Source organism: Semicossyphus pulcher, unplaced genomic scaffold (genome assembly GCF_022749685.1).
Source record: "Semicossyphus pulcher isolate SPU_LCO1_2020_fin unplaced genomic scaffold, fSemPul1.0.p SCAF_1, whole genome shotgun sequence".
Lineage (NCBI taxonomy): Eukaryota > Metazoa > Chordata > Actinopteri > Labriformes > Labridae > Semicossyphus > Semicossyphus pulcher.
The window spans coordinates 31,924,959-31,952,868 of NW_027211603.1; the positions used below are offsets into that span (position 1 = coordinate 31,924,959).

General features: G+C 40.3%; 1 protein-coding gene across 1 annotated transcript in view; it reads left to right on the forward strand.

The window, feature by feature from the left end:
- The window catches only part of LOC138589795 (neural-cadherin), a 334,506-nt gene that overhangs the window by 136,459 nt on the left and 170,137 nt on the right, over nt 1-27,910 (forward strand). The window contains exons 8-13 of the mRNA XM_069660252.1: nt 9,579-9,751; nt 17,547-17,715; nt 20,215-20,385; nt 21,473-21,645; nt 24,373-24,540; nt 27,226-27,475. Of these exons, the coding sequence (XP_069516353.1) occupies nt 9,579-9,751; nt 17,547-17,715; nt 20,215-20,385; nt 21,473-21,645; nt 24,373-24,540; nt 27,226-27,475 (1,104 nt within the window). The remainder of the gene's footprint in view (nt 1-9,578; nt 9,752-17,546; nt 17,716-20,214; nt 20,386-21,472; nt 21,646-24,372; nt 24,541-27,225; nt 27,476-27,910) is intronic.

Sequence of the window (27,910 nt, forward strand, 5' to 3'; positions counted from 1 at the left end):
ATGTATGTATGTTAACATTGAAACACACACAGGTCAGCACATACACCAAGTTACACTCAAAGAGAGACATAAAGTATATATATATACACACATGGCCATGACCCACACTACAGGGACACGTATATTATAGATTAAAACAGACGCTCGCTGGGGTCTTTGTTCTTGCAATGTCCTAAAACCTTTTCCATGTCCCATTTTCGACCACTTACGCAGCATGTGTTGCGCTCATCTAAGGCTTTTAGGCCCTATTAGATGTTTATGCCAACCAGAGGGAGAGTAAAGCCGGGATCGGACTACATGGCGCCTCCGGTGCTCGCTGTGTAACACAGCGAGCAGGACGCAGCCTCTCTCTGTGTCTGCCCACTGCCTTTACTGAACTGGTCACATTTATCTGGCCTTCTGTCTCAATTCATTAAGCATGAGTGCACTCCCCGGCGCTGTTGGAGTAGCGTGGGTGGAGAGACAGAAGAGGGGTGGACTAGTGCTTACCCTCTTAATGCATCTTTGGTATGGATATACATGGTTTTTCAATTCTTATCCATGGCTCTTGGTGCCAAGAGTGCAGTTTTTTGTTATTATAAATCCAGATGCAACGACACATAATGCTTCTATTTCTGTCCACTACTTCTGGACATATTAAATTCTGCTTCTACTGCAAACTAGTGATCCAAGATCCTTAACACTTACCATACTTACCATACATTACATTTATTGTATAGTTATCATCTATTGCTGCTTGCTGTTTATAAAATTATCCGTAAGATTAAGTCAATTAATGTAAATTGTAATATTTGAAAGAACTGCATTTAAGTAAGTGGTTCATTTATTTATTTATTTATGTTTTGTGACCAGTTTTTATCAGAATCAGCTTAATTGGCTAAGTATGTGGGAACATACAAGGAATTTGACTCTCAGTGTACAGACACACGTACTAAACAGACACACTGAACTTAAAAACAAGGACAGGTTAGAGAAGGTAACACAGACACTTAGACACTAAAAAAAACTAGACCGGACTGGACAGTGTATTGACCCAATTCTGATGCCCTGTCTGCAGCAAACAATTGTTCTAATTTTAGTCTCATTGTACCTCTGTTTTTTATTTACCATGATCTCTTGACGGCCCATTCTACGATGCAACCCCTATCAGCCCCAGCCACACGCAGTACAATAGCCTATTTGGGTTTGGATAATGAGAAATTGGGAACAAATCATCCAGACGGCCGTTTTACAGTTGGGGCAAATAGCTTCTTTTATCCGAGCAAAGGTGTCCAGGTGGTGGGGTTTGACCTGAATAGATTCACCTGCTGAAACCGAACTGAAAGTAAGCAACACTAACTTTAAAGAGTGTCCATAACTATAAGCCAGGCCCACATGAAAGAAGGAAGTGAATACATATACAGACTTTGTAGTTTGTACTGAAGTGACCGTACAGCCAGAGGTTTTGACCAAGCAGAATTGTGGTGCAGCCTCGAGTGTACAGTTCATCAGTGGGTCAAGTCTCATACAGTAGCTAAGCTCGATAGATGTTTAGTTCAATATTGAAATGGTAATGAGCTCATTTATGAACCTGAAGTTTGCATCTGGTAAAACGTCTCTTCTTATATAAAAGGGATGCATAATGGGAGTAATGGTCATGGACCGGCCAGCATCTCGACGCTCAAGAGCACCTGTATCCTTTTGTTCTCGTTAATGGGCCAATGACGTCATCACTTTACATCTCTATCGGTGCATGCAAGGAAACCATGCGACCCAGCCCCCACAAACAAAGCGAGATGATCTATTAACAGGTTGCACCTGGGATGCTATAAGCAGAGTAAAATGTCTTATTTTCACTTGTTAATGTCTAAGAAATACTCAAAAAAGATGGCGGAAATGATCACGTTTGTCCAACAAAAGAACGACATGAAGCACTGCCCCTGCTGTCCTTTTTACGCACAGAGATCAAGTCTCTCCATCCCTCATCATCAATTTCAGCGTTTTAATTTGGATAAATAAAACAATAAGAAATGAAAATAATGATGCTTATTGTCGGACTATAGAAGTTGTGTAATAAGTAAAATCCTATGTCTCCTGTGTGCACTCTCTCTCTCTCTCACTCTCTCTCACACATGCTCACTCTCTCGGTCCCTCTTGTCTTTTACTCTCTCTGTGAGGTTCAGAGGCAATAAGCAATATCCAAACCAAAGACTATAATTACTTTTGTTTGCTTTTCTTATTTACCATGTATAGATTTTACTAAATAAATATACCGCTTACTGCTGTTTTGAGTGTGTCTTGGTGTTTGTTCAGTCGACTCAATTCAGGACCTTTGCGGTGAGGAGCTCAGGGTGTCTAGGCAGGCGGGACCTGGTCACACTCAGTCTCCGGTTCTAGTGTTAAAAGTTTGTGTCAAATTTTGGTTAACTTTTTCTAGCTTTCTTTTAAAAGCTGATTTCTTTATACGCTTCTGTATTAGCGACAGCCATTGCTGGCAGCATTATGTTTTCTGGCCGTCCATCCACCTGGCCATCCAATTCTAGAAGACTCAATATCTCCTCAAATTTGGCCCAAATGTCCACTATGACTGTTGGACTGAACTGATTATGGTGGTGAAAGGTCATGATCTCTGTGACATCATGTCCATTCTTGTTTAGTAAAGGCCTACACGGCGTTATGCAGATATTTTTACTGTGCACATACAGTATATCCCACGTTCTTTGGGAAACCTATGAGTGGATATGAACAGAGGCATGCAAAAGTGAGGAGATTTTTATAGTCTTGAATTCTTCTTATTTGAATTATAATTTTCGTATTTTTACATAGTATATTAAAAGTCCAAAGTTCTTGTACATTTGCCTAATGTGTACACAGAATACAATCCTGATCCTGGTTTAGGAAAAAGAGTCTTTTCACCTTGTATGTTTTTAAGGGTTTTGTTGGCATCCTTGTGGATTCTTAGTGGTTCAAACATCCCCAGTATTATTTTGACTAGATACCACTGTGGCATGTTTAACCCTTCCTGTGTCCTTATGTTTCCTGTCACCGTGGAATGCCATATATCAGATAAAAGTCAAAAAGCCAAATAAGTCGGGGATTTTCAAAAGATATATGTGTATATTCCTCACATATCAAGGCGTCAAACAAACAACTGTTATGGAATTGGTCAAAACAACAAACAAAAACTTAACGGTGACACAATTCAATCAGCAACCCTAATGGCCAATGAACTGGAGCTCACAGTATCGGCAAGATGTATGAAGTACATTTGACCACCCTGTTAAGTTCATGTGTGTAAAGACGTTAAGCTGTTAAAGGTGATTGGCTGATACGAAGACACTCGTCGTGGATCCTATATAATTAGCTCTTTCTTAACATGATCAGCACATACAATATAATTGGTCATGGTACAGGCTTTGGTTTGCTTAGATTATCTTTATACATTTTGTATAGAAGACAGCTTGTGGTTCCCCTAATGGACCATGAGGGATTTAATGCTTTATAAAGCAGTAGCAAATGTTCAAATGCCCAGTTCTGGTCAGTGGGGTTTGGAAAATTTTGCAAGAAACAACTGGTTAGGGCACCAGCTTCAGCTTGTGAGTTAGTCTATGCTTTAAGACCTACATTCAAATTTTACATTACACAAGGGAATACCAGTCTGTACATTACCCAGTCCACTAACACAAACCTCAGATGGGATAAAGACGAACTTCCTGAGAGCTTGACAGTGTACCAACTGGGAATAACAAACATAGAGGCAAGGCACTGTGATACTGTGTGTTTAATAATGTAGGAGGGATTGACTGTGCACATAATTTATTTATGAATGAGTATTTTCCTAGAAAAACAATGTATAGACTCATGCAAAAAAGCATCCAGCTCTATCATCACATGACCCACTGTAAGTGCGGGCAGTGTCTGTGTCTTCTGATGCCCTGACCTATGCCTGGATTTTATTATTTTCTTGTTCTTTTGCTGCATTCTGGACGTTTCTGGGCTTCAACCTTTGGACAGGGATGTGTTGCTAACAGCATGCAGGTCTGTGTTTCTGTTTGAAACCCAGACGAGGGCGGGGCTTAGCAACACGCACAGGCAGAGCAGAGAGGCCACAGCAAGATGAAACGTGTGTTTCCACTGGGTTCATACAAACTCTGACACCTGCAGTAGATCTGTTTAAAGGTGTGCAGGTGTTTGGCCTGTTTATTTGTGCTTTAAAGTACAGACCCTGTGAAACAAACAGCAGATATTTATTTCTCTGATGTACAGTTTTGTTCTTGCTAACACTGCTCCCTCACTTTAGCTTGCTCGACGATCTGCTGTCTTCCTTTTTCCCGTCAGCTTCCTTTGTGTGTTACATTTGCGTAGTTACAAGCATCACAATTATGTCACACAAAAGTTTTATAAGCAGTTAAAATATGCTGTCCTTAACTTTTTTGAGAGATTAAAGGTAAAAAGAAGGCACTGTCACAAGATCACAAGACTTTGTTTGCTGATGCTGCGAATGTCAAAATTCAGGCACTTGAGCATTAGGCATTTAGGCACATTGTGTACTGTCAATATTTTCAAGCATTTGTGTTTCACCGTTTTAAAGGATATTAGAATTCAGGGCTGTCAGAGCATGTCAACACTGTGCTGTGTGCAGCATGTTGTGGAAATTGGGTCAACTCTGAAAGACTAATACAACAGAAAACAGCTTAAAACTGCATGCATGTGCTTCATTTCTGTTTAAACCTCGGAATCCAGACTCCCTTAACACATTGTTGCCCCTATGAAAAAAACATTACACAAAATACAGCTTCGAGGCACATTAATCATGTCCATACGAGCTTTTCCAAAACATCCCCTCAGGCTGCTCTGCATGCTGTCTGGCATGGAAAAACTAACTACTGGACTTTATTGTACTCTGCATAAACCTCTGCAGCAACCTTTGCTGAACATAAGCTTTTATGTGCACTTGTGTGTTTTTACTGTGTAGGTGTGTGAGAGAATATATTTATGCATTTATATGAATCTGACACAATGCTTGTGACACGTCTTCCTTCAGGCAATGCTTCCTCCCCTTACACCTCTACGGCTGTAAATTGGAATCATCTTACCACCTCTCTGTCTATTTTTATCTCCTTCTTACACACACACACAAGCACGCAGGCACCCGCACCCACACACACACATACACACACACACACACACACACACACACACACACAAATGCACACACTAACATACCCTTAACCATGGACAGTAGTGCCAAGGAACCAGCCATTGTGACAAACACCTCGAGGCAGACACCCCCTCCATGGCAATCCTCCATCTCTTGTGCAAATCACACATGCACACTCAAAGGGAAACATAAGGTACATACTGTACATGTGTAGTTAAAGAGATAATTAGATTTACAGCATTAACCTGAGTAGAGGAGAATTTGTTCTCATTTGCTTCACACTGTTTCTTAAGTCAATCACTTGCAAGACTCATTACAGATCACTTTTCTCTTCATGATGGTGCGGTGGCTCAGGACGCACTAACACACAAAAAAACAAAATAAAATACAAATCTTACGTGGCCTGGCTGTAATCTGTCTCATCAGCTCCTCTCGGTCTGGTAAACAGAGAAAGAAGGATTGGTTAGTTTACACACACATGCGTTATCTACAATAAGTGTACATATGATTCCTATTCTAGGGTCTCTTGTGAAACCACAAGCAAATGAACACATGACAGCACCTGCCCCTGCCTCTGAAGATAAAGAGGATGTAATAAGTGTGTCCGCACTTTTAGCCCACACACACACACACGCACGCACGCACGGACACACACACACACACACACACACACACACACACACACACACACACACACACACACACACGCTCAGACAAACGAACACACCAAGTAAACAGAGCACCAAAGGGTGAGATGAATACCGAGTGGAGGAGAGTCATTCAGAGCAGAGAGTGGGATGCAGATGAGACGCCTACACTGGACTGAAAGAGAGTCAGTGAGAGAGAAAGAGATGCAGAGGATGAAATGGAATGCCAGAATAAGCTGCTAAAAGGGAATACCAATCACTTTAACTATTCATATGTTTTTTTTTTTTTTGCCATAATTAATGAAATCTCTCCCGAAGCGAGAGTTGAAATAAGAGAATCTTTGTCCACCAGAAACTTCCTCCCCTCGACTTGGCTTTTTTCTTCTCGGTTACAAAGGAAGCTTGTATGCTCTTTTAACACCACTCAGTTTGTGAAGGATGGTGTGGGTTATTTTCAAACTGGCTCTAACTTTTTGATGGTATTGTGATGATTGTGTTGAATATTTCATCATTTCACTTTAGAGGTGTAGAGAGCGCTGCGTCCACCACACACACGTGTAGTTTTAAGTGATCTCCAGGGCCGGCTCAGGGTATAGGCGATATAGGCGGTTGCCTAGGGCGCCGCATTCTGGGGCGCTGGTTTGAGCCAGAAACATTTTTAATGAAGCCCCAATGTTTGACACCTTCACTCCCAACCTTTCTCTCTGCTTCGCTCGCATGTACTGTCACTCTGCCACGCTCTCTCTCTCTCTCTGTCTTACTTTCTCAAATACTCACTCAGTGCGCCCTTCCTCACACAAGTTACAAGAGAGCAGAGGAGAGATGCGTTTAGGCCCAGTGGGAAAAACTCAAACTTGATCTTTTAATAGAGGGGAGGATAAGAGGTGTTGTTATGTCAAATATATAATGTACATTCTTTTGTTTAATTAGCTCGCCCTCCTCGACTAATCACACATGTGATACAGACAGACAGACAGACAGACAGCATATAATAGAAAGGGAGGGGAAGAGAGACAGCAGCATTTGATGGAAAGAGAGAGCGAGGAAAGAAGCAAAGATACTTCTTAAGAAGTTTATTGTGAGTGTCCATGAATGAACAAAACCCCTATTAATATTACAGTAAACTAATGGTAACTCATGGATTTCACATTTTTCCAAGTCTGGTCAATAACTGTGAAGGTACATATTTTTAAATATTCAATGATTACTTTGAATCCAAATAAAGAGTGCATAAAATTGCATCCAAAAAGAGCTTTTTATAAATAAAATTGCTCTGGTGTATAAGGCCCCACAATGTCCTCATATCCAAACACACTTGATTGATCTTCATCGTATGAAATCAAATAACCAGGTCTCTGGATAACTATGTTGCGCACTGGCATGCAAAATTAAAAATGATATTGTGTGGCAGAAAAACATGTTTGACATGGCCTTGGTGATCTCCAACAGTAGAATCCATTACTTTTCATTTATGGATCATTTCTTGTGTACCTCAAAAAGGCAAAACGGCTCACAGTCAGTCAGACAGTTTCATGTTGAATGTCTCATTTGTAAAACTCTGTCATCAATACAGAGATCATTTCAAAGCATTTCCTTGTGTTCAGGATACTGATTAAAAAATGAGCTTGTCCCATGATAAATTAGAATCAGTGTCCTTTATGCATTACAGAATGGTAAATATAGCTTTCACATATGATTCACTTTTATCATCCAAACATCTCCTTCTCATATACTGCAGGTGTGCTTGGTAAATTCATCAAAAAGGCAGGTTAACATGGTGGAGCCTATTTTCACCACATTTATAGTGACAAACCACTCCACTGTAATCATTCAGTACATCTCACCGTAAACGGTCTTATAAGCTTTAGATTTATTCAGCTTTATTCTCAAGGTTGTGACTCAACCTAAAGACAGGGGACTTTTCCGCATCATTCTAAATGAAGAAAGCTTTTCCTGAATGGGCATGGTCTGATTGGAGATTGACACTTACCATCAGTGTGTGAATGTGTGTGTGAATGGGTGAATGTGACATGTTTGCAGCTTTGAGTGTTCGGGAGACTAGAAAAGCGCTATATAAGTGCAGTCCATTTATTATTTTACTTGACTATATATTTTGCCTACAATACTACACTTGCTCTACCTATCTTTGCCTCTATTCAACAAAACACATGCTGTCTGCGTGTTTGCAAGTGGTCAGCTTAATGAAAAGACTTCTAGTACTGACAATAAGGGACATTAAGACATTGTGCTTTTGTTTGCTCTCCATGTCATTGAGTTTTCATGTGAAGGATCCTTTTGTGTGTGTTTAAGCTCAGCCTTGAATATACATCTTACTCTGTATAGAGTATGAGCTGTGCCTGCCATTGTAAAGGTGATGCCATTGCAGCCAACGTAGAATTTATAAGTATAGAAAACTAAAGTTGCATTACATTTAGAGGATCGCTCATAAATGGGATGCCAAAATAAGGTCACTGGTTTATATTAAAGGACATCTGAAATGCTCCAGCTAATCAAAACATGAATAGAAGTCTGTCTGGCAGAGCTGTCATCGCTTCTGTCTTAATAGCTCTCACACACAAAGAACACAAACTGTAAATGGGTCATGGTAATTTTTTCTTTTGGCTCAGATGTCTGCAGAAGGAAATAGGAAACATAAGCCAATGGCCTCAATAAATACATAAACATGTTACAATCATTTGGCACTTTTGTCCAAAGGGCCACGCATATACACGATCTCTTTTGGGTCCAGTGCATCGCTGAGGCCTTGACCTGTGAACAGGAGGAGCCACAGATTGATCTACCAACCCAACAATTATTGTCCAACAGCTCTCTTCCCTCAGGGCTGTTGCCTCTGACGCTCCGGTGATTCTGGCTTGGATCTAAAGTTCTCAACTATAAAACACAAATTTGCACACTACAGTTACACAGATAGTTGCACATATCGATAAACATTATTATGTCAGAGTGACCCAATAGCTTTAACACTGAAGACAAAATGTTTGTTCTTTTTCTCATATGGATCGCGCCCTCCCTCTCATGCAGTCTCCTCACTGAATGAATACAGTACAGATACAATCTGTCTGTATTTCCATGCATGTGACCATGATTTATGCATATGCGTGTTGAACCCCCCCGGTCCGTCAAAAATATTATTGCTCTGGTCCGTGTAGTCAAAAAGTTGGGGAACCCCTGCTCTACGTAAACAAGTCCTCTCTCCAACTCTAACTCACGTTTCCACCATCCTGTTCTCACCACCCGCGTGATCTTACTCTTTTAAAAAAAGGCCAATCTTTGTAGGGATAATTTCTGTAATGTTGTCGGACACCTGGAGTAACAATCTGAGCCTGTAAGTAAAAAGGTAAAAACAAGAAATTTTAGTCGACATACTTTGATCGGGCGCAATCCCCCAGGGGATTATGTTGCAGCCATTGCGGCTGTATCGCGGCTACAGCGGAGGACATCTACTGGACCGATTTTGTTCCTATGAGTCATTTTGACACACAAATTTGTACAAATAGGGCCCAGGTTTATAAATACCAAACTTCAATCTGTGTCTTGGTATGTAGTTAAAAAACAATATTATATCTGGCAAACAGGTGGTTGTAAAAATATTATGATATTATGAAGTGTATTATCTCTTGAATTTTCTCTTACTGTTAGCATTTTATTGAGTGCTTCTTTTCTTCTCATTCTTTAAGGTCGAACATATATGCCGCTGAAGTTTAAAAATTCTGTGTCGGTACCAGCTCACACAGTGGGTTAAACTCTGTTGTCCTTATGTTTGGCTGCAGGTTTGATCCGTCTGCGCTCCAGCCCTCCCCCTCACCTACAAGGTGTTGAATATGTCCTCAACGTTACAGCAACGGATGACAACGCCTCGGGCGGACCTCAGGCCTTGTCAGCCACGGCGCAGGTCATAGTGGGAGTGGACGACGTGAATAACAACAAGCCTGTCTTTGAGAAGGTAAGGCGAGCAACCTTGTTTTTGTCTTCCTTATTATCGGCTTGTGTTTGACACAGTGAGAAATCTGCTCTCCCTCTTGCCATGCAATCTGTTGCCCCTCTTTCTTGTCTTCTTAATACATCCCATTGACTTCTCACTCCATCCTTTTCTTTGCTCATTCTGTTTGTTCCTCTTCTCCATCACTCCTCTGTCTCCCTCTCTTGTCTATCTCCACTATTTATTAGCTTCTATCTCTCCTCTCTGGAGGAGCGATTAGCCGGCTTGACCCACGTCTCTGCTCTCCCGTCTCTCTCCTACATCATCTCAGTCTTTTAATTAAAGCTTTGAGGAATGTGGCAGAAATCCCGGCTGACCCACTGTGGAAGCGCTGCGTCTCCACCTGCTTTTTTCTACCCATGTCTCAATTTTAAATAGGGTGACTTTTCAAGGCCCCTAGAGGTATCACAAGCCAAGATTAGGACTGTGGGCTCGCTGAGTAAACCTTGCTCACTCTCTTCTGGGGGGAAAATGGGCGCCAAGTGTTTTCCTTTCAGCTTCACCTCTTAGTAGGAAGAAACGGAAAGAGGGGTGACGAGATGGGAGCCGAGAGAAAAGAGAATAGTAGAAGCGGGGGAATCCTGGTCCACAGCTTTTTATGTGCTCTGTGTGCTCAATTGTCTCTCTCAGGAATCTCCTGCTGGCATCATACTCCAAGTCTATGATTCACTCTTCTCTCTGCTGACATGATGCTGATTGCAATGGACAAACAAACCCCAGAGCCCCCCACTCACCATCGCTCTCCTGAGTCAAAGAGAGAATTTAAAAAAAAGATAAGAAGGATAACTGAAGATGAAAAGAAATCAACAAACGAAGCCGATATAAATTTATGAACAAAGAAAAACAACGATGGATGGACGAGAAAATCCTGGACAAATACAGCTGTGTTTTTCTGCGTCTTTGGCCAAAGTTAGACAAAGAAACTGAGGAGAAAAAGTACAAAAGAAAAAGTGTGTTGAGTTTCTGTTAGTAAAGACATCCGAGGTTAGTTGGTGTTTGCTCTGTCACTGACAGCCAGCAGCAGGACAGTGAAGCAGAAAGGCTCTTTTATCTTCCTTTGATGCACAATCTCATAACGTAGTGTAGCCTCTCAGGAACTCAGGGCTGGATCAGTGGACCAAGAGACACACACACACAGAGCTGCAGATACAGAGAGGTAATCTCTTGGATTCAATCTCCTGCATTTCCCTGTGGCAAGGATATCAGACTACAGACACAAACACACACAGGCATTTGGTTACACTTATTTATTAACCTTATATACCCCTGTGGCCCACTGTATTATTGGTTTATTTACGTGCATTTGTTGGAGCATAACATACTCAGGACGGATATTTATAACATACTGTGGAGGAAAAGAAGGGCAGGAGCACATGCCTGACTAGATTTTAAAAATAAAATACAAAGGAGGAGACTCCTAAAAACAATTGACAATGACAATTAGTTTTAGTGTCTTAATCTAACCAAACTTAAACGAAACAGATCCGTCCCATTTAGTTTAGGGTTAAACAAAGATCATGCCTCGAACTGACATAATAGACTATGGGCCTACTAAATTGATATATTACAGACCCCCACCCTGAACAGATATTTGTTTTTGGATACAACTTACTCTGTATAAAGGTCTCCATATTTGAACCCAACTTAATTTGACATATTTTACAGAATAATGTCAAGACGTCAACATGGCCAGGAACCAGCACTGATATTAAACTGGTAAACCTTTAGTACCTTGAGCTGAGGCTTTGAAATAAGTATCGGAAAAGAAAGTGTTACTTTATCCCTCAGTGTTGTTACAACAAATCCTTCACTCCTCCCCCTCTCTAACGGTGAGGAGTGAAGGAAACTGATTTCGGCTGCTTTTATCTACCATCTCATTCTTTTGGTCTCCATTAAACCAAAGGATAGGAACTTGTATTATCTTGCATATCCAGAGCTTTTATCTCAAACCTAGCCCCTTCTTTAGCCAGATGGTTGTGACGATCCTCACATAACTGCCAACTAAGCCACCAATCGACCTCACCTTCCATCTTGAGCTGTGTTTTCAGAGTAAGTTTAATCAACATGTTTTTAACTCCGGGGGGGATCACTAAAGGATTGGGTGGCTTTTGTGCCCTCTAAACCTGTGCCAGTGACATAAAAAGACTTCGCCTCATTCGCAAAGCACACACAGAGGGTTGAATGCACCTCAAAGTGCGCTGCAGAGCAAACAGTGTCTCTGTGCTTCATTATATAGACAAGCTGCTGTTGTGCGCTCTTTTTTAAAATGAAGCTTCGTTACAGACAGTGAAACTAGTAAACACCTGTTGAGTCTGGGCTTTACAATAAACTATGTAAAGAGCCGCCCCCTCCTCTCCCTGCTCATCATTTATGTGTGCATGGAGTTTCGATCCATCAGTGTGTGCTCAACTACTGCCTGAGAGCGCAGCAGAGAGTGGAGGTGCAGACAGCTCCTCTCCACAATCAGACACAAAACAAGAGCAAACTTTGTAGGCATGTTTGCATTTGAATATCATTAGTGCAATTTGCTTTGTGAATCCGACCTTGAGAAGGGGAATATAGCGGGGGCAAATGATGCGCAATTTATGGAGCTATTAGTGGTAAATTCAGTCTTGGCGAATTCTCCCCCAGGTCTCCTGTAACAGATAACTCCGCAGGGAAATAATCCCATTGTTTGCTGAGAGTCACCAAACCATACACTCCTGTGTGCACCTTGAGATTCTGTCCATTCATATCACAGAATTTGCGGCAAAGCACGGTGACTTATTGCTGTGTTTCATTGCCATTGAATGACAGCTCTACACTTCCATGGGATGATTCAGATTTTTCTGGGCGTTTCAAACACAAAGCTCTCCCTTTGAACCTTCTGATTAAGTGCGTTGGTGAATGCAAATCTGCATATCTTTACCATCTCCAACCCCCCCACAGTGTCTGTGGCACATTAAAATTGATGCTGAAGTTAGACAGTAATAAAAAAAGAAGATGATTTCGATAGAGATAAAAGATGACAAGGCCAGAGTGAGAGAAATTGGGAGGAAAAGAGAGTGAGTGAAACCCAGGAAGCTGATAAATGAGGCTGATAAAGCTCTTTGTGTCTCTCACAGGTTCAGTGATTGACAAAATCTTTGAGAACCCAAACACGGAGCAGCTACCTGACATCACACCAAAAACCTTATATAAAGAGTCCAAAATTCATGTGGTTAGTAATGGGGACCAGGCTTAATGTCATGTGGTTACATTTTAAAACTTCCTTCCTTCCTTTCATCATTCAGGAAAACTAGGATTTATCCCCAATTTGAACACAGAACAGAAGATATTTAATCATAATGTTTCATGTTGGTCTTTTAAATTCAGGGGATTATGTAGCAGGGCATTATTCTTAAAAGTGCTCTAGATGGAAACCACACAATGACAGTCGTGTAGAATCAGATTCCAGCATATCCTCTTACCAGTTTTAACACTAGAACCGCCAAGGGGGTCATTTTTATCCCCTCACTTTTTCAAATGCATGTAACTTTTCGACAATAGAACCCTGACATTTTCAAATTTCCTGACTTTTCCCAAAATTGTGTTATAAATGATCTACTAAATTATTGGGGTTGTGGGATACAAAGTTATTAACATTTATACCGCCGCTGTCATTTTGACCCCCCCATGGAAACAGCTGGGGCAAGCTGCAGTCACTCAGCTGTCAGTGACACCGGCTCTCGGACAGCTGAGCCACTGTAGCAACGCCTATTGTTACAGTTATGAAAAGAAGACATTCACATTACTAAACATATATATATATATATAATACGTATATTAGCTATTTTTGGATTTGAAACATGGACCGGAGAAAAAGAACGATGGATGTGGAGGGAGCCCTGGCATTGCTCCAAGCCATGAGTGACCGAGAGTCAGATGGGGGAGATATAACGGAGGAGGAATCGGATGGGGATGAGGTAGATGACTCGCATTTTCACCAGATGATGAGTGTGAAAAAAATAAAGCAAAAAAGATCTGCCTGAAATGCCTACGTGCAGTGTGAAGTGCACTGGAAAAGTCCACAGCATGTGTGCTGATCGTGTATAGTGTGCGCGTGTGTGTGTGTGTGTGTGTGTGTGCGTGTGTGTGTGTGTGTGTGTGTGTGTGTGTGGAGTTTTGATGTAAATATTGATTTCAGGTTTGCTTTATGCATTGTTCGTTCTATATTTTTCTTAAAATGTTCTTAAAATTATTAGATATATTATTGTTATTATTATTATTATAAATGTTGTGCTTGTGTGAACGTGTGGTGCGCATGTGTGAGCGGCTGAGAGAAAGTGAGCGAGTGAGCGCTCAGGTCACAACTTAAGCCTATTATCCAAAATGTGTATTTAAATTTAAGGTTATGTTCTTCTACAGTAATCAAAATGTAAAATTGTGTTAATTATTTTGTTGTATTTAATTGAGGAATTGTAATATATATTTTGAAATGAGCCTTTTTTAAAATCTGTTCATCAATCTGTTATAAAATGAAGCTTTGTTATATTATTAAAACCCATAAACTTAATTTTAAATGTTTTTTGTCTCAGGTATTACTTATTATTAAAAAAATTTATGAAAATTAACGACCAATCTGCTTCAAGAAATTGGTATTTGCGTATGCTGACCCCCCATGGTGGTTCTAGGATGATTGGAATGTTGGCGGTTCTTGTGTTAATTTATATGAGTGGATGCTCACTATGACCATCTTTACAGTGCTGACCTGTGGTAACTACTGCATTCACTGATGGGGAGGAAAATCAGCTGCATGGCTTTGTTTTCTCCAAAGATTATTATATAGAAAGATTATTATTTAGAAAGGAAAGGGAAGGGGTGACATGCAGAAATTTGAAATCAATCCCTGGCCGCTGCACTTGCGTACATAGGGCCCACACTCTACCGACGTCAGCTACCAGGGCGCCCCCTGTTTGCTGACGGTGCCTTTATTGACTTGTTTTTGTAGGAAACCTGTAGGGCTGTATTACATACTGAATTAATTTAATTAATCTACTTACATTCAGCAGCATCAGGAGTATGTCAGAGAAATTATGTATGGTCTGGGTGACTGTAAAAACTGAATTGCCCTTTTGAGATAAATAAAGTTGTCTGAATCGGAATATTCGACTATTATAATTAGTATTTGACGTAAAAAAAAAAGCACTACTGTGGCTGTCTGAAGAGCTCTTGCATGTTCTCGTATGTCCTTGCACACACTGGGTCTCATTCATGAAACATGAGCAGAACGAATTTGTGTGTAAACTGTTCGCAGACGGAAATTTACGTGCATCTCCGCATTCATCAATATTTAAGTAGCTCCGATCTTTTCGTAGCTACCAACAAAATCTACACATGCTGCTGACCACACGTAGTGCTTGTGTAAATTTAAGAATGCACATAAATAATGCTTGTCACTATTGGAAATTACAATTTTAATTCATATTGCGCTCTGTTATGTACACAATACGCAGATGCCTTTGAAACACGTGATATAGCCTAAACATGACGAACGATTAAAATATAACACATTTAGAAAATTATTTGAGACAACACGTTTGTTTTTTTGTTTCTTTTTTGTGTGGCTCTTTGATCATTTGAAAGAAACCTTTAATAAATCTGATTTTAAAAAATGTTTAATTTACGTTGGCTGCAGACTGACTTATTTGGAGCTGTATAAAACAGAGCTTTAGGCTATTAAGATTCAAATAACTTGAAGACGATACATACAAAACTGCTGTGGGCTATATGTTATCCGTATCCTTTGTTAAAATAAATGTTAAATAGCTCTACACTCGACAGCCATCACTGATTTAGATTTTATCCATTACGCACAATATAACATTTCTGGTTTCCCGTTTCCACTTCATTCAATCCGGAGAGAAAACCCCACAAATGAATCTTCTGTTTGTTTGGTGAGACTGTACGACCTAGGTTAAACTATACTGACCACTAAGCTATCAGTGATGGTTTAATGTATTATTATACACCACTTACCACCTTACCATCTGGGTTTGATGTTGACTCCAGTGGAGGCATGTCGCTGTCTCCGTCAGGTATAATTCCTGAAAGAGAGGTCTCCCCAATTATGCCAGCAATGCGCTCGTCTGCAGTTAATAGTTGTGACTGTGAGCCTCCTCCTCCTGTGGCTGATGTATTTTTTTTGTGGGCGCTTATGCGTTTCTTTGCCTCCAGTTTCATGTCAAACCGTTTACGCTTCACCTCGGACATAGTTCTTTGGACTACAGAGACAACATTAACGGCATTTGTTACCTCCCTCCAGGCCTTCGCTTTGCCTGTCCCTGTCACACCACTGCTAACAGATGAAAATAAAATGTGTTTTCTTAACTCCACTTCACCCAAAATTATTTCTATCTCCGCTTCGGAAAAATTCTTTTTTCTTTCTCTCTCTTCCTTTGTTTGCGCCATGACTGACAGGTCGACTGTATGCATCTACACCTCCTTATATGGTGGTCATTGGCAATTCATGGGCGTGGATTTATGCTAATAGCTGATTACCGGGAGCGCGCTGTCTCTTTACGATGGATTGGCGTTCATGATCATTCACATGTGTTTACCATCAGATCTGAGTTTCCCACGGTGTTCACGAATCCGGAGTAGGTTTTTAGTAGTGTAGGCTTTTATGTGCAAATCTACACACACATTTACTAACGTTTCATGAACGAGACCCACTGTCTTGGTTATTGAGCATCTTTGAATGCACAGAACGTCACTTTGTACATTAATAATTAACTTAAGTCTAGCTGAAACGAGCTAATACAACAACTGTGTATTGTTTGGTAATGATGGCGGAGACTTCAAATCCGAGCCCGAGCCAGAAAGAGATTCTCATCCCCCGCAGAACAGACGGGTGTTGGTATATCGATTGTTATGTTTAAATAAATATACCTGTCACAGTACAGCTCGCTCGGAGCACTGAATGTCCGTTCTACTTTTTTTGGCTTTTGCCTTTATTTATAGGATAGCTGAAGAAAGACAGGAAATATTGGGAGTAAAGAGTGCAGGATGACATGCACCAAATCATCGACAGTCAAACCCCCGATCAGTGCATCAAGGAGTGTAACCTCTGTATATGGGGCGCCTGCTCTCCCAACTGAGCTGAACCAGCGGCCCTTTTTGGCCAGTTTTGACAGCACTATTACATAGTATGTAATAAATAAGTGATTCTAGGAAGTGTTTCCATTTTTCTTGTAACATTTTTACCTGTGCATTTATTTTCTCAGTTTCATCCTTCTTAAATAAAACTGTAGCTATTTTCTGTAACGCTGCTGAACACTTCCTGTGAAGTGTTGCCCACATTTTGGATTAAAGAGACATGTTTTGGACAGCACTAAACATTCCAGGTGCCAAAAGGTCAGCATATTTCGTGTTTACAACAACACAAGAGCCACGGTAAGCCCGTCATCAAGCAGCTATTCAGCACCTTTGCTTAATGGGTGCTTGGAGAGGCTCCAAGACCCCTGAACCCACTCCATCTACCTCACAAAGGACAAGCAAATGTAGAAAAACATGGCTGCCTACCTGTTTCTTTATATTTCTGTGTTCATGTTACACTATTTGTCCCACCAGAAAATAGTCTTTAATCTGTCCTTTGAAAATAAATACCTCCACCTCCCCCACACTCTTGCCTATAGTTGCTGTAGAACTGAATATTGATCTAAGTTTCTCCATACTTATAATGCTTCGATCCTCTCTTCCTCCCACCTGTCCTCTCTGCCCGCTGTCTCCTCCTCTTCAGTGTCAGCAGTACAGAGAGAGCACGTCAGTCCTGGAGAACCAGCCGGCGGGGACGTTCGTTCTGCAGGTTCATGCTGTGGATGCTGACGAGGGCTCCAATGGCAGGGTCACATACGGCTTCATGCATAAAGACTCCACTGTGCCTGCCTTCAGTATACACCCAGACACCGGTACTGAAACACACACATGCACTCATTTTCACTTCCGCAAACATCCACATGCAGAGGAGTGGGGATGCAGGATTGCTCCTTTTCCAAATATACATTATGTTCAATATGGTGCAACAAGGCAACAGGGGGTCCATATTTTAGTCGAACCCATTTGGTTTTTTTCCTGTAACATGGTTTAATCAATGGCCTTGCATGCTGATAAATAGTTGTCTTATTTTTCATACATTAGTTTGCATTGCAGAGGCAATGTAGTCACCACTCTTTTCCTTAATGTTATCACTTTAAACTGGTCACAGGCCCTGTCATTGGAGTAAGTAGCATTCACATTCACCCCTTCTCCTTAATCAGTGCAATTTTTTATTTGAGTTCCTGTCTTCACAATGTTATGTTCTGTTTCTGCTCCATCTCAGTGTGCTGGAGCAGCGCTTAACACAAAACACCAAGGGCAGGGTAAACTGTTTTAAATTAGAGTGTAATCAGCCAGCAGCAACAACCACTTAATTGTCAGCTGACATAACAACAATATTTGCCTACAGGGCAAAAGCTGCAGTAGTTTTCCTTGTTTAGTATTAATTGATGCACGGAGAGTAATTTTTAATCAAGAAGCTTATTTTCAGGCTAGAGTAACTGTCAAATGGTGGGAGAGCGCTGCGTAGCCTACTCAGAGCACCACAAGGTGCCCACTGCTCTCACTAGGGGGTGTCTGTTGGAACCCCTCATTGCTCCCCCTCCCCTCCAGCCCCCTCCTCATTTTGCTTTTTAAGATAATCTGCGAGACTGCTTTTACTTTTGGAATATGGTTGGAATGCTGCCAGAGTTTTTGGCAGAGTAGTTCGTGTTGCCAGATTGCACCAGAAGCAGGAGTGGCACAACATGTAATTGTAACTCAAACACACATTCCTAAAATGGACCCAGTCTGGATGCTTGCTTTTTACCAGACAAAAACAAGTGTATAGTAACTTTAATTTTAAAGCTCATTTTAAAGAAGCAAAATTTAAAGACTAGTGGCTGTGATATAATTTTTGTTAATTTTTTAAACATTTCAATATTTATATTCCCTTTTTTTGAGAACTGCTATATTAAAAAAGTGTAATAATAAAATTTCAAGCAACCTTGGAACAGGAAAACCTGTTTCATTCTGTCAGTATGGTTTGATTAATTTCTAGTGAATAGCACATTTAACAAAGAGAAGAAAAAAGAAAATGTGAAAGGTCAGGGCTTACATTTTCACCTGTTTTCAAGACATTTCTCAGACATTCCTCGCATTTGGAATCCAACCAATTATTTATTTTACTCTTTTTTTACTTAAGTTTACTTTTTCAAGTACGTTTGGCTAGAGGTTTAGGAAACTAAAACTGTGAAATAAAACTTTGACAAAATAAACTCCAATAGGGGTAGTGAACAAAAAGTCATTAAAAAATATTTAATTAATCCATCTGTTACTTCTATTATGTCCAATTCAGTGCATCTAAAGTTGTTTTACATGGAAAATACTTTCAAATATTAAAGTTTAACTTGTTGATGTATTTTTTTAATAAATCATAGGATCTTAAATATACTATGTCCCAAATCTATTCCAAACATTTAACAGTTCATACTATATGCTGATCCTGATAGTACTGACCAAGTGATCTGATTGGACAAGAGGCATTCGGTGAGTGCTGATATAGAGAACAACATCACTGGGACTTTTCACTCCTGTGTATCACTTCACCTCAGCCAGCTGTTCTGAATACTGTTAAATTAACATTACAGCAGACTGTGTATGTCTACACTGATCAGGCTGGTACCTCTGAATCACACAGAAGACTCTTATTTCCCTGGTTGATGATAAATTAAAACAAACAGATAAATGTACATGATAAAAACAGCTGATCTGTGGTAACCTGTAAACACAGAGTGCAGGAGAATGTTTGGGTTGCTTGGCAGCAAAAGTCCATAGCAGTTAAGTTGTGGAACTTGTTGAGTTGGTGGAGCAAAAAATAATCTGTTGTTGATTGTTACTGTTTACTTCTATTTGCCTCTTGTATAACTGTTGTATAAAAGCAATATCACCTTCGAGGTTGTGACGAAGGTTGATGTTGTACTGAATATCAACACAGCTGGGATTCAGTCGTAGACACGAGGCCGCAGATAATCACCTGATATTCAGTACATCACTCCCTCTCATGTGATATTGTTATATAGTATATAACAGTCTGATGTTGACCTGTTTGTTTAGCAGAAACAAAACAAAACACACCAATGGGGTAGTTATTGTAAATGTGGAAAAATAAAATAGAATATAATTCTCGTTGGATTTGATGATAATTACTGATGACAATTTCCTTTCCCAAACTGCTCTTCATCTCCTCTGCTGTCTTTAGTGTTTAGCTCAGAGGAAATCATTTAATGCTAATGTTTTAATGTTAAATTACAAATGCTCTGGGGACACTAGACCAAGCAATGCATTTGTAGGATTAAGCTGTTTGATCAGCCTCCTTGTCTTTGTATCGATAGGAGTAATTGTGACAGCCAGGAAATTTGACCGTGAACGGCAACGAGAATACGCGGTGACGGTGACGGCCACTGACCAGGCAGCTGACCCCCTGATCGGGATTTGTCAGCTCACCATCCTCATCCTGGACCAGAACGACAACAGTCCCAAGTTTGAGAACATCCGATATGAGTGTAAGTACAAAAAGCGAAAATTAACACTGATAGATGGAGACTGAAGATCAACCCAACTTGCAGTAAGAAAACACATGCACATGGATGTCTGAGAAGGTTTCAGTCATTCGGGTCATGGTAGTTCGAAGCTTTCAGACGAGAGGTGAAACGTCTTCAAGAACTTGAAGTTGCCTTTTGGATTGAGCTTTGAATGCACATGGATGAAAAATAAGCAAAATAAATAAAACATCTTCCCTTTTTTTCATAATAAAGACTAAAGAGCATGGGGATGAGCTCACAGAGTTTATTGCAAAGATCCTGATGTTATAGAGATTTTGGCTGCAGTGAACGTTAGGCATTCGCTAATGTTTAAAATGTGTTCTGTAATTCTATTTTCTAGTTTAAAGTAATAATCTCGAAGATTTACATTTAAATACATGTGTGTTAAGTCACTACAAATCACAAGTGGCGCCCAGTTAGTGACACGTTTTCCATCATGCAGCAGTGGTTGGTCTGCCAGAGAGGGTAGGCGGAGCTAAGCGGCTGCTTTTCCGGTGTCTGCAAGTGTTGCGAGTAAACAGTAATCTACTATGGCTGAAAAAGAAACACATTCGACACTCAGATGAAGGCAAACAGTCTAAAAAGCAAAGCGAGGAAAATCAAGAGTTACAACCGGAGCCAACCGTGCACGTCACACATGCAACACTGTCTGGATATCTGGGTTGTGCGCTCCTGCAATTACTGTTTATCGCCACAGGTGCCGCCAAACATAACGACAATGAGAACTTCGAGATTACCACTTTAACTAAGTAGAATTTTTCTGCGTTACTTGAAGTGTTTTGGTATTTTGCTGTGTTTTCTGTGTTTGTCATGTGATGTCAAATTTGTCAATGTGTTTCTAAATCAGCTTGTGTTTTATTTGTTCCCAGCTTTTTTTGTAAATGTGCTTTCCAAGTCATGACATTTCTCTCATGTCTATGTTTTCTTAAGCTACAATGCACTGAGCTCACTCTCCCACTGTAGTGACAAATGCAGTATAAAAGACGACAAATTCTGGTTTAACAGAACCACTGAGGCATAAAGCACTATTCTTCTTCCTCTCCTGTAGACTTCCTACGTGAGGATACAATGATCGGGACTAGTTTCCTGCGTGTGGCAGCTCATGACGATGATTTTGGCACCAACGCAGCCATCATGTACTCTATGTCAACTGAACAGCCGGAGTACCTCAGGGTCAACCCCTTGACAGGCTGGGTATACGTCAACCAGCCCATTTCTCAGGTATATACACACTGTACAAACAGATAATAGCAAACCACTTTTGGGATGGTTTCAGGTTACTATTTAAAAAGTTACATGACTTTATTGGCAGTGTTTCTGCTGTAAGAATATGTGGGTGTTTGTTATGAAGATGATTGGATACCCTTGGTGAAAATCAAGCTTATGGGGCAGATCCAAATGGCACAAAAGCACTTCAAGGAAATTATGTAGTTTAATAATTTTACTGAGGAGCTCATGAGATGGTAGCAATGAACCGCACATTGCAACTAAAACAACATGATACCTCTCCCAGTGCATGGCCAGAAAAGCAAGGATATTTGCATTAAAGCACTTTGCTGCTGACAGTGAGAGGGGCAGCAGCAGACAGGCAGACCGAATCTGTGATAATGTCTTCACTGTAGCCTTTTCTTTGGCATCAGGAGAAATAACATTGCTGATATTTTCCTCACTTGACTGCCTCTAACCCTTCGCTTCACTACCAGTAAGAAAAACAATCTTGGCCAGAACATGAAAAAGCAATAGGGGGAAACTGCCACATAGTGTGCACAAACAAGTCCGTGGCTCGGATGAGTGCCACAATTATAAATGCCCAAAAAGCAACAACTCGCCATCTTCTAGAGCCAAGAGTAACGAATGTGTGTGTCCTCGGCACCTCGCATCTTATTTGAACACCTGGCCTCATGCCAGTATTTGTGCTTTTGAAAAAAGTTCACTCAAACATACCAACGTTTGAAAACTCACTAATGAAAACAACGGCATAAAATAAAATGAGGGAATGACATTGGAGTAAATATTAACTGTGGTATTTTAAGATTTCATGTCATCTGGGACCAAAACTATTAATAATTTTCATTTTATAAAGCAGTTGCCGGGGTTGAAAATTGTCAGGGGTGAATGATATATTCAATATCTTAACGGTTTCGTGTTTTTGTTTATTTGTTTGGGTTTCTGCTCCCCTTCTCTGGTCACATTCACCAGAGAGGCAGCATCCTTTGCACTCCTCATCATTGCACTATTGTCTCACGTAGCTTGTACATATTAGTTTAATATTTAGTGTTTAATGTAGGCTTGTAGATTTTAGTTTAATATATTCTTGTTTTTAATGTTGTATTTAATGTTTAAATGCTTGTCCTTTAGAAAGCAAAGTTAAACCAGAGTTAAATTAGCCCTTAATAGTACATTTCTGGAAAAATAGTTGCAAAATATCAGAGAGAAGTCTACAGAAATGATGACAAACCCATTTGAAAGCTACATCCAGAATATAGTGTTGAGAATGAAGAGGACATAAAAATTGAGGCAAAAGCTCACCGGTCCCAATGCAAGCGTCAGGCACCCCACGTCTTGACAATTCATGTTAATTAGTTAATCATATACTGGAACAACAATGTTCATTAGCAGTGTAAGTCAATATATTGTTTTATTTTAAGCTAATGTTTAGTTATGACTCCCAATAACTTTCGTTATCTATTATGTTTCAGCCCATTGCTAGCAAAACTGAATGATCCCACTTTTTAATTTTGTTTTAAGCGCGTCAGGATATTGCTCGCTTATCGGGGGCTTGATTCATACACTGGAGCTGGATTAATTTATAATATTCAACCGTCTTCCTTTGTTTACATGCTAACCCAGCCAAATTAGTTAGTGTCTTAACTTGGAGCATAAACTAAAGAGTTTTTGTTGATCTTTGATGGAGTAAGCTGCGAGTGAGGTCTTCCACAATTTATAATCCATGTCCAACATCTCTCTTCGTCTTTGGTTTCAGAAAAGCGAAAAATATGACAACCCCCTCTAAACTTTGGGGAAATCGGCTGTCAGACTTGCAGATTTAATATGCAGACCGTTGCGGCATTTGAAAGCTTGACAGGCCTCCCGTGCCTAGTTACAATTGCTAACGTAGGATTGGACAGTGGCCGTTCAAGTGAGGGGCTTAGCGAAGGTTAAATTCCTTGTATGTGTACATACCTGGCCAATAAAGCTGATTCTGATAAAAATATTTGTCCATAGATTTCAGATGTGGCAGGCAAAAAAAAAAAAAGTAGCCAATAAAAAGGTTTAGTGACCTGGCAGAGTAGCAGGTGAGAAAACATAATCTCTGACACCAAGTGTAATGCACAAGCACACTCACTTAATATTAGCCTTTGCCACAGTGATGTACTCAGTTGTCCTGATTGCTTTGAACAAAGATTAGAATTTAAATCTGCCATAATTACAAAAGATCTTGAAATGATTTTACATTAAGCCAGTTATGTGAAAGACTGTTTCTGTGAAAAGCAGCTCCTTTGATAAAAAGCAAGTGGCCTTCATCACATGGTTCATACAGCAGAAGGCCATGAACAAAAGAAAAAGTAAATACTGGGAGCTCGACTCTTTGTTAAGTCCTTTTAATTTGTTACTTAAACGGGTCATTTATCCTGATTGCAGCGGCTAAAGGTAATTGCTCTTGTAAAGATGACAGAACTGCTCTTCCACAGTGGGCTGTCCCTTTCAATCAATACAATTATCTTCAAGTGTGCTGGGTTTGACCAGATTACAGCCGACCTGCACACACAAGTGTGGGAAATTAAATGCTTTCTAAGTTGTCTTATCTGGAATCACAATGCTTTTGCTTTTAGAGGAAGCTGTTATTATTCATGTGTAACACTAATTTGAAACATAAGAAAACACCATGAAGTGACCTCCTGCCTCCTCTTGTATCTGCTCTTCATCTGTGTGGACTTTTTGCCTCAGAGGACCTACATCACCAGGGAGATTGTGGCCACAGATGGAGGGAACAGGAGCAGTTCAGTGGAGCTGGCCGTTACCATCACCAACGTGAAGAACCAGCCTCCTCAGTGGGAGAAGGACAGCTACAGCATGGTCATACCGGAAAACACTGTCAGAGACACACCCATCGTGGTACGTTTATACAAATATTATGTAAAGAGACAATGCAGTGGCTCCCTCACATTACCAACACTGAGGTGCCCTTATGAAAGACCCTCAACCCAAACCACAAAAAGAGAGTTTAGCTGTGAGTGTTATTTTCTGATTAAATAATAAGCTAAAAGAAAAGACATGGCCATTCAAAGTGTGAGTGTGAATGGTTGCCCGTGTCTTTGTCAGCCCTCGATAAATGTCCTCTATTAAAAGAGGAGCAACACTCTAGCGGGTGTTACAGGGAGCGTCGCCCCCTCTTTTAAAGCTTCAAATTTGGCATTTTGGCTGTTGCCAGCTTGTGACCATTATTGGTGCTTGTCAGTCAAAAGTGGCAACAGCATTTTACAATTAACAAAATAAACACTTTGATGAATTGATGAAAACTTGAATATATGAACTGAGACTATAAACTCACTAGGAAATTGTTTACCAAGGTTGTACATTATCGGAGAATAATGATACATTTTCCATCTGGTTTCATACATTTGGACTTCTTCTTGCAACCAGTTAAATCGCCTGCTGCAGGCCATTAGGAAGAATGCTAGTTTAAGGTACTTGTGCATTGGCTTCTTTGTTCAAACCAGAGGCTAATGGTGGCAGCCTTTGGTTCTGATAATCTCCATTAATGTTTAGAAACAAAAGCTTATAATGCAGGGGTCCCCCCCCCCCTGAGATGCTGAGAGGCTGGCTTTCCCTCAAACTTAAGGATTTCATCCTTTCTTTGTGGGCTTTGTGTGTTGGGCTATGTTGTTAAATACTTTTCATATGTCTGTATGGGATTTTTAACACTTTAACAATTGACCTGATTCTCAGTGCATTCCTGAGTCTGCTCTCCTGCCTTGCTCATCTGCTCTGTGCAGCTTGATGAGGCCATACAGGAGCGGCATTAAAATTGGAGGGTTGACTATTTATTAAAATATAATACCAGAGAGGTGCTTCAAACAGCTCCAGCATGCACTGTGGAAAGTTTAACCACAGCAATAAAAATAAAAAAATGAAGGTGAGGTGTGCAATTCTAATCCAATAAAAAACATGTGAAAAACAGGAAATATCTTAATATCTTCTCACAGTCCCGCAGCTTTCTGTTCTGTGTGCACTTAGAACAAATCCTATCTTTGTATGACAAAAAAACAAACAAATGTTCTCATGGTAAGCAACATAATAACTGCTCACAGACATTCAGCTTACTCTTTAGTTTGCCAAAATATGCTGTTGTTGTGATGTTATAGTAGCAGGAGAGAGCAGTGAGTATTACTGTCTGGAGTCGGTGTGCTAGTCTGGGAAACGGCAACAGTTTGCTAACCCCACAACCTAGCTAACATTAGCTACAGTACTTGCTGTGTCATGGTTTGCTTTAGCGTTAAAACATATTTATTTGTACCCTGTTTGTGGAGGCAGGTTTTATAGAAAAATCTTAATAATACATACAAAATGAATTCCCTTGGTAAAGCGTTGTTGTGTGCAGTTATGATGTATTTGATTATGGACTTTGCCTTTTAAGGCTGCAAGCACATTTTCAACTAATCTACAATGCTTTTGAAGGATCTCATGAAAGCAATTATCTCAAAGTTGCTGATGAACATTTTAAAGGGAAAGATTGAAATAAAGAAATTAAAGGGCAGAGAGGAGCACTTTACACGAGAAAACATGTACACGTTTTGTGAAAGAGAGCGAGCATGGTCCCTACAGTACAGTGTATTAATCAAGAAGGTAGTTTAGTGTTGATTTGACTGTTATGCAAAGATGCAATTACTCTCTGCAGGTTATTATAGCTCTACCATGGAAATTTGAGGTTTTTATGGCCTTCATCAGCACATACAATAGTCTGGCATGTTTGCCAATTCTGCATGCCTGATAGGGTGTCTCATTATTTTAGCTCCTGGGCTTTGCAGGTTGCATAGAAACAGCTAGGTCACCCACAGAAAAGCCGCATCACGTCCAAGATGGCATTTTTGATTTTAATTGGGGTGTTTAAGGCGTCAGCTTCGAGTAGCCTCTCCTTAATTAGTTTAGGGAGAATGCCGAATGAAGAGTGCATTCCCTTTGATCCCACAGGATTTCAGCGGGTTGTTGTCTAGCCTAACAGTTTGAGACTTACTGCCTTAACGTTTTAGTGTTCATTATTATTGGCTTTAAAATATTATTTTTCAATTTGGGCATATCTTTTTTCAGTATTCAGAATACACGCTTCCATTGAAGCAGAGCAGCTGCAGTCCTCATTTCCATCCCTGTCCTCGGGATCATCGCTGGCATTCGGCATCTCTTCCAGCTCTCAGAGATGATAATTGGAAACATGCTGTCAGTTTTAGAGATTTTATTCTGTTGGTCATCTATCACTTAAATGGATATTAAATCCAAAAGTGAGAGAATAACAGTAACATATACTGAAATTGAAAACATCATTTTGGTTAGTTATTAAGTATGAGGACCACTAAGACAACTCGCAGAAAGTCAGTGTAGCTGCATTTTGTAGTTTTATTTTACATAATTCCATCTAAAAACAGCTGGCTGTCAGGTGGAGTTGTGGTGTCCATTGTTTTTTTGTGGGAGCATTTACTCACTGCTGAACATTCACTAATAGTACCACAGTTGTATGCAGGATAAAATATAGATATCCTTTTACATTGAAATTTTACCATCAATCCCCCTCTGTGTTTCAAACAGACCATCAAAGCCACCTCCCCTCTCGGCGATCCCAGGGTAACTTACAACCTGGAGGACGGCATGGTCCCAGAGACCAACATGCCGGTTCGCTTCTACTTGACCCCAAACCGAGAGGACGGATCAGCCTCCATCCTGGTGGCAGAGCCCCTGGACTACGAAACCACCAGGAACTTCATGCTGCGAGTTCGAGCTCAGAATGTCGCTGCTGTCCCATTGGCTGCCTTCACCACGGTCTATGTCAATGTAACAGGTGAGTGTTGTTTTAAGCTGTTTTCTATGCATTTGAATTAGTCTTAACAATCTCCAAATGTAACTGGTTTAAAGTTATTTTTTTCATTCCCTCTCTCCCTGAACTTATTTGATTTCTTGTGTAACAGTTTTGCATTCCTTCTAAACATAAGGGCCTGTGTCCACTAACACCGTTTGTTTGCGCTGGCAGCAAGAAATCAAGCAAAAAAGTATTTTAGTCATTGACTATGTGTGACTCTATAAGGGTATATAATGTGTGTTTGATGATTATTTTTTTGATGGCTGGGCTATAAGCTAATGGATGAAAAGAAAGGATTTTATTTCATTAATTTACAAGATGGGCTTAATGGACTTTTAAGAGCATAAATAACAAAAGCTCGGTCAAGAGCAGCATCAGGCGCCGTGCGCATTCAGTTCCTGAATGACACACATTATG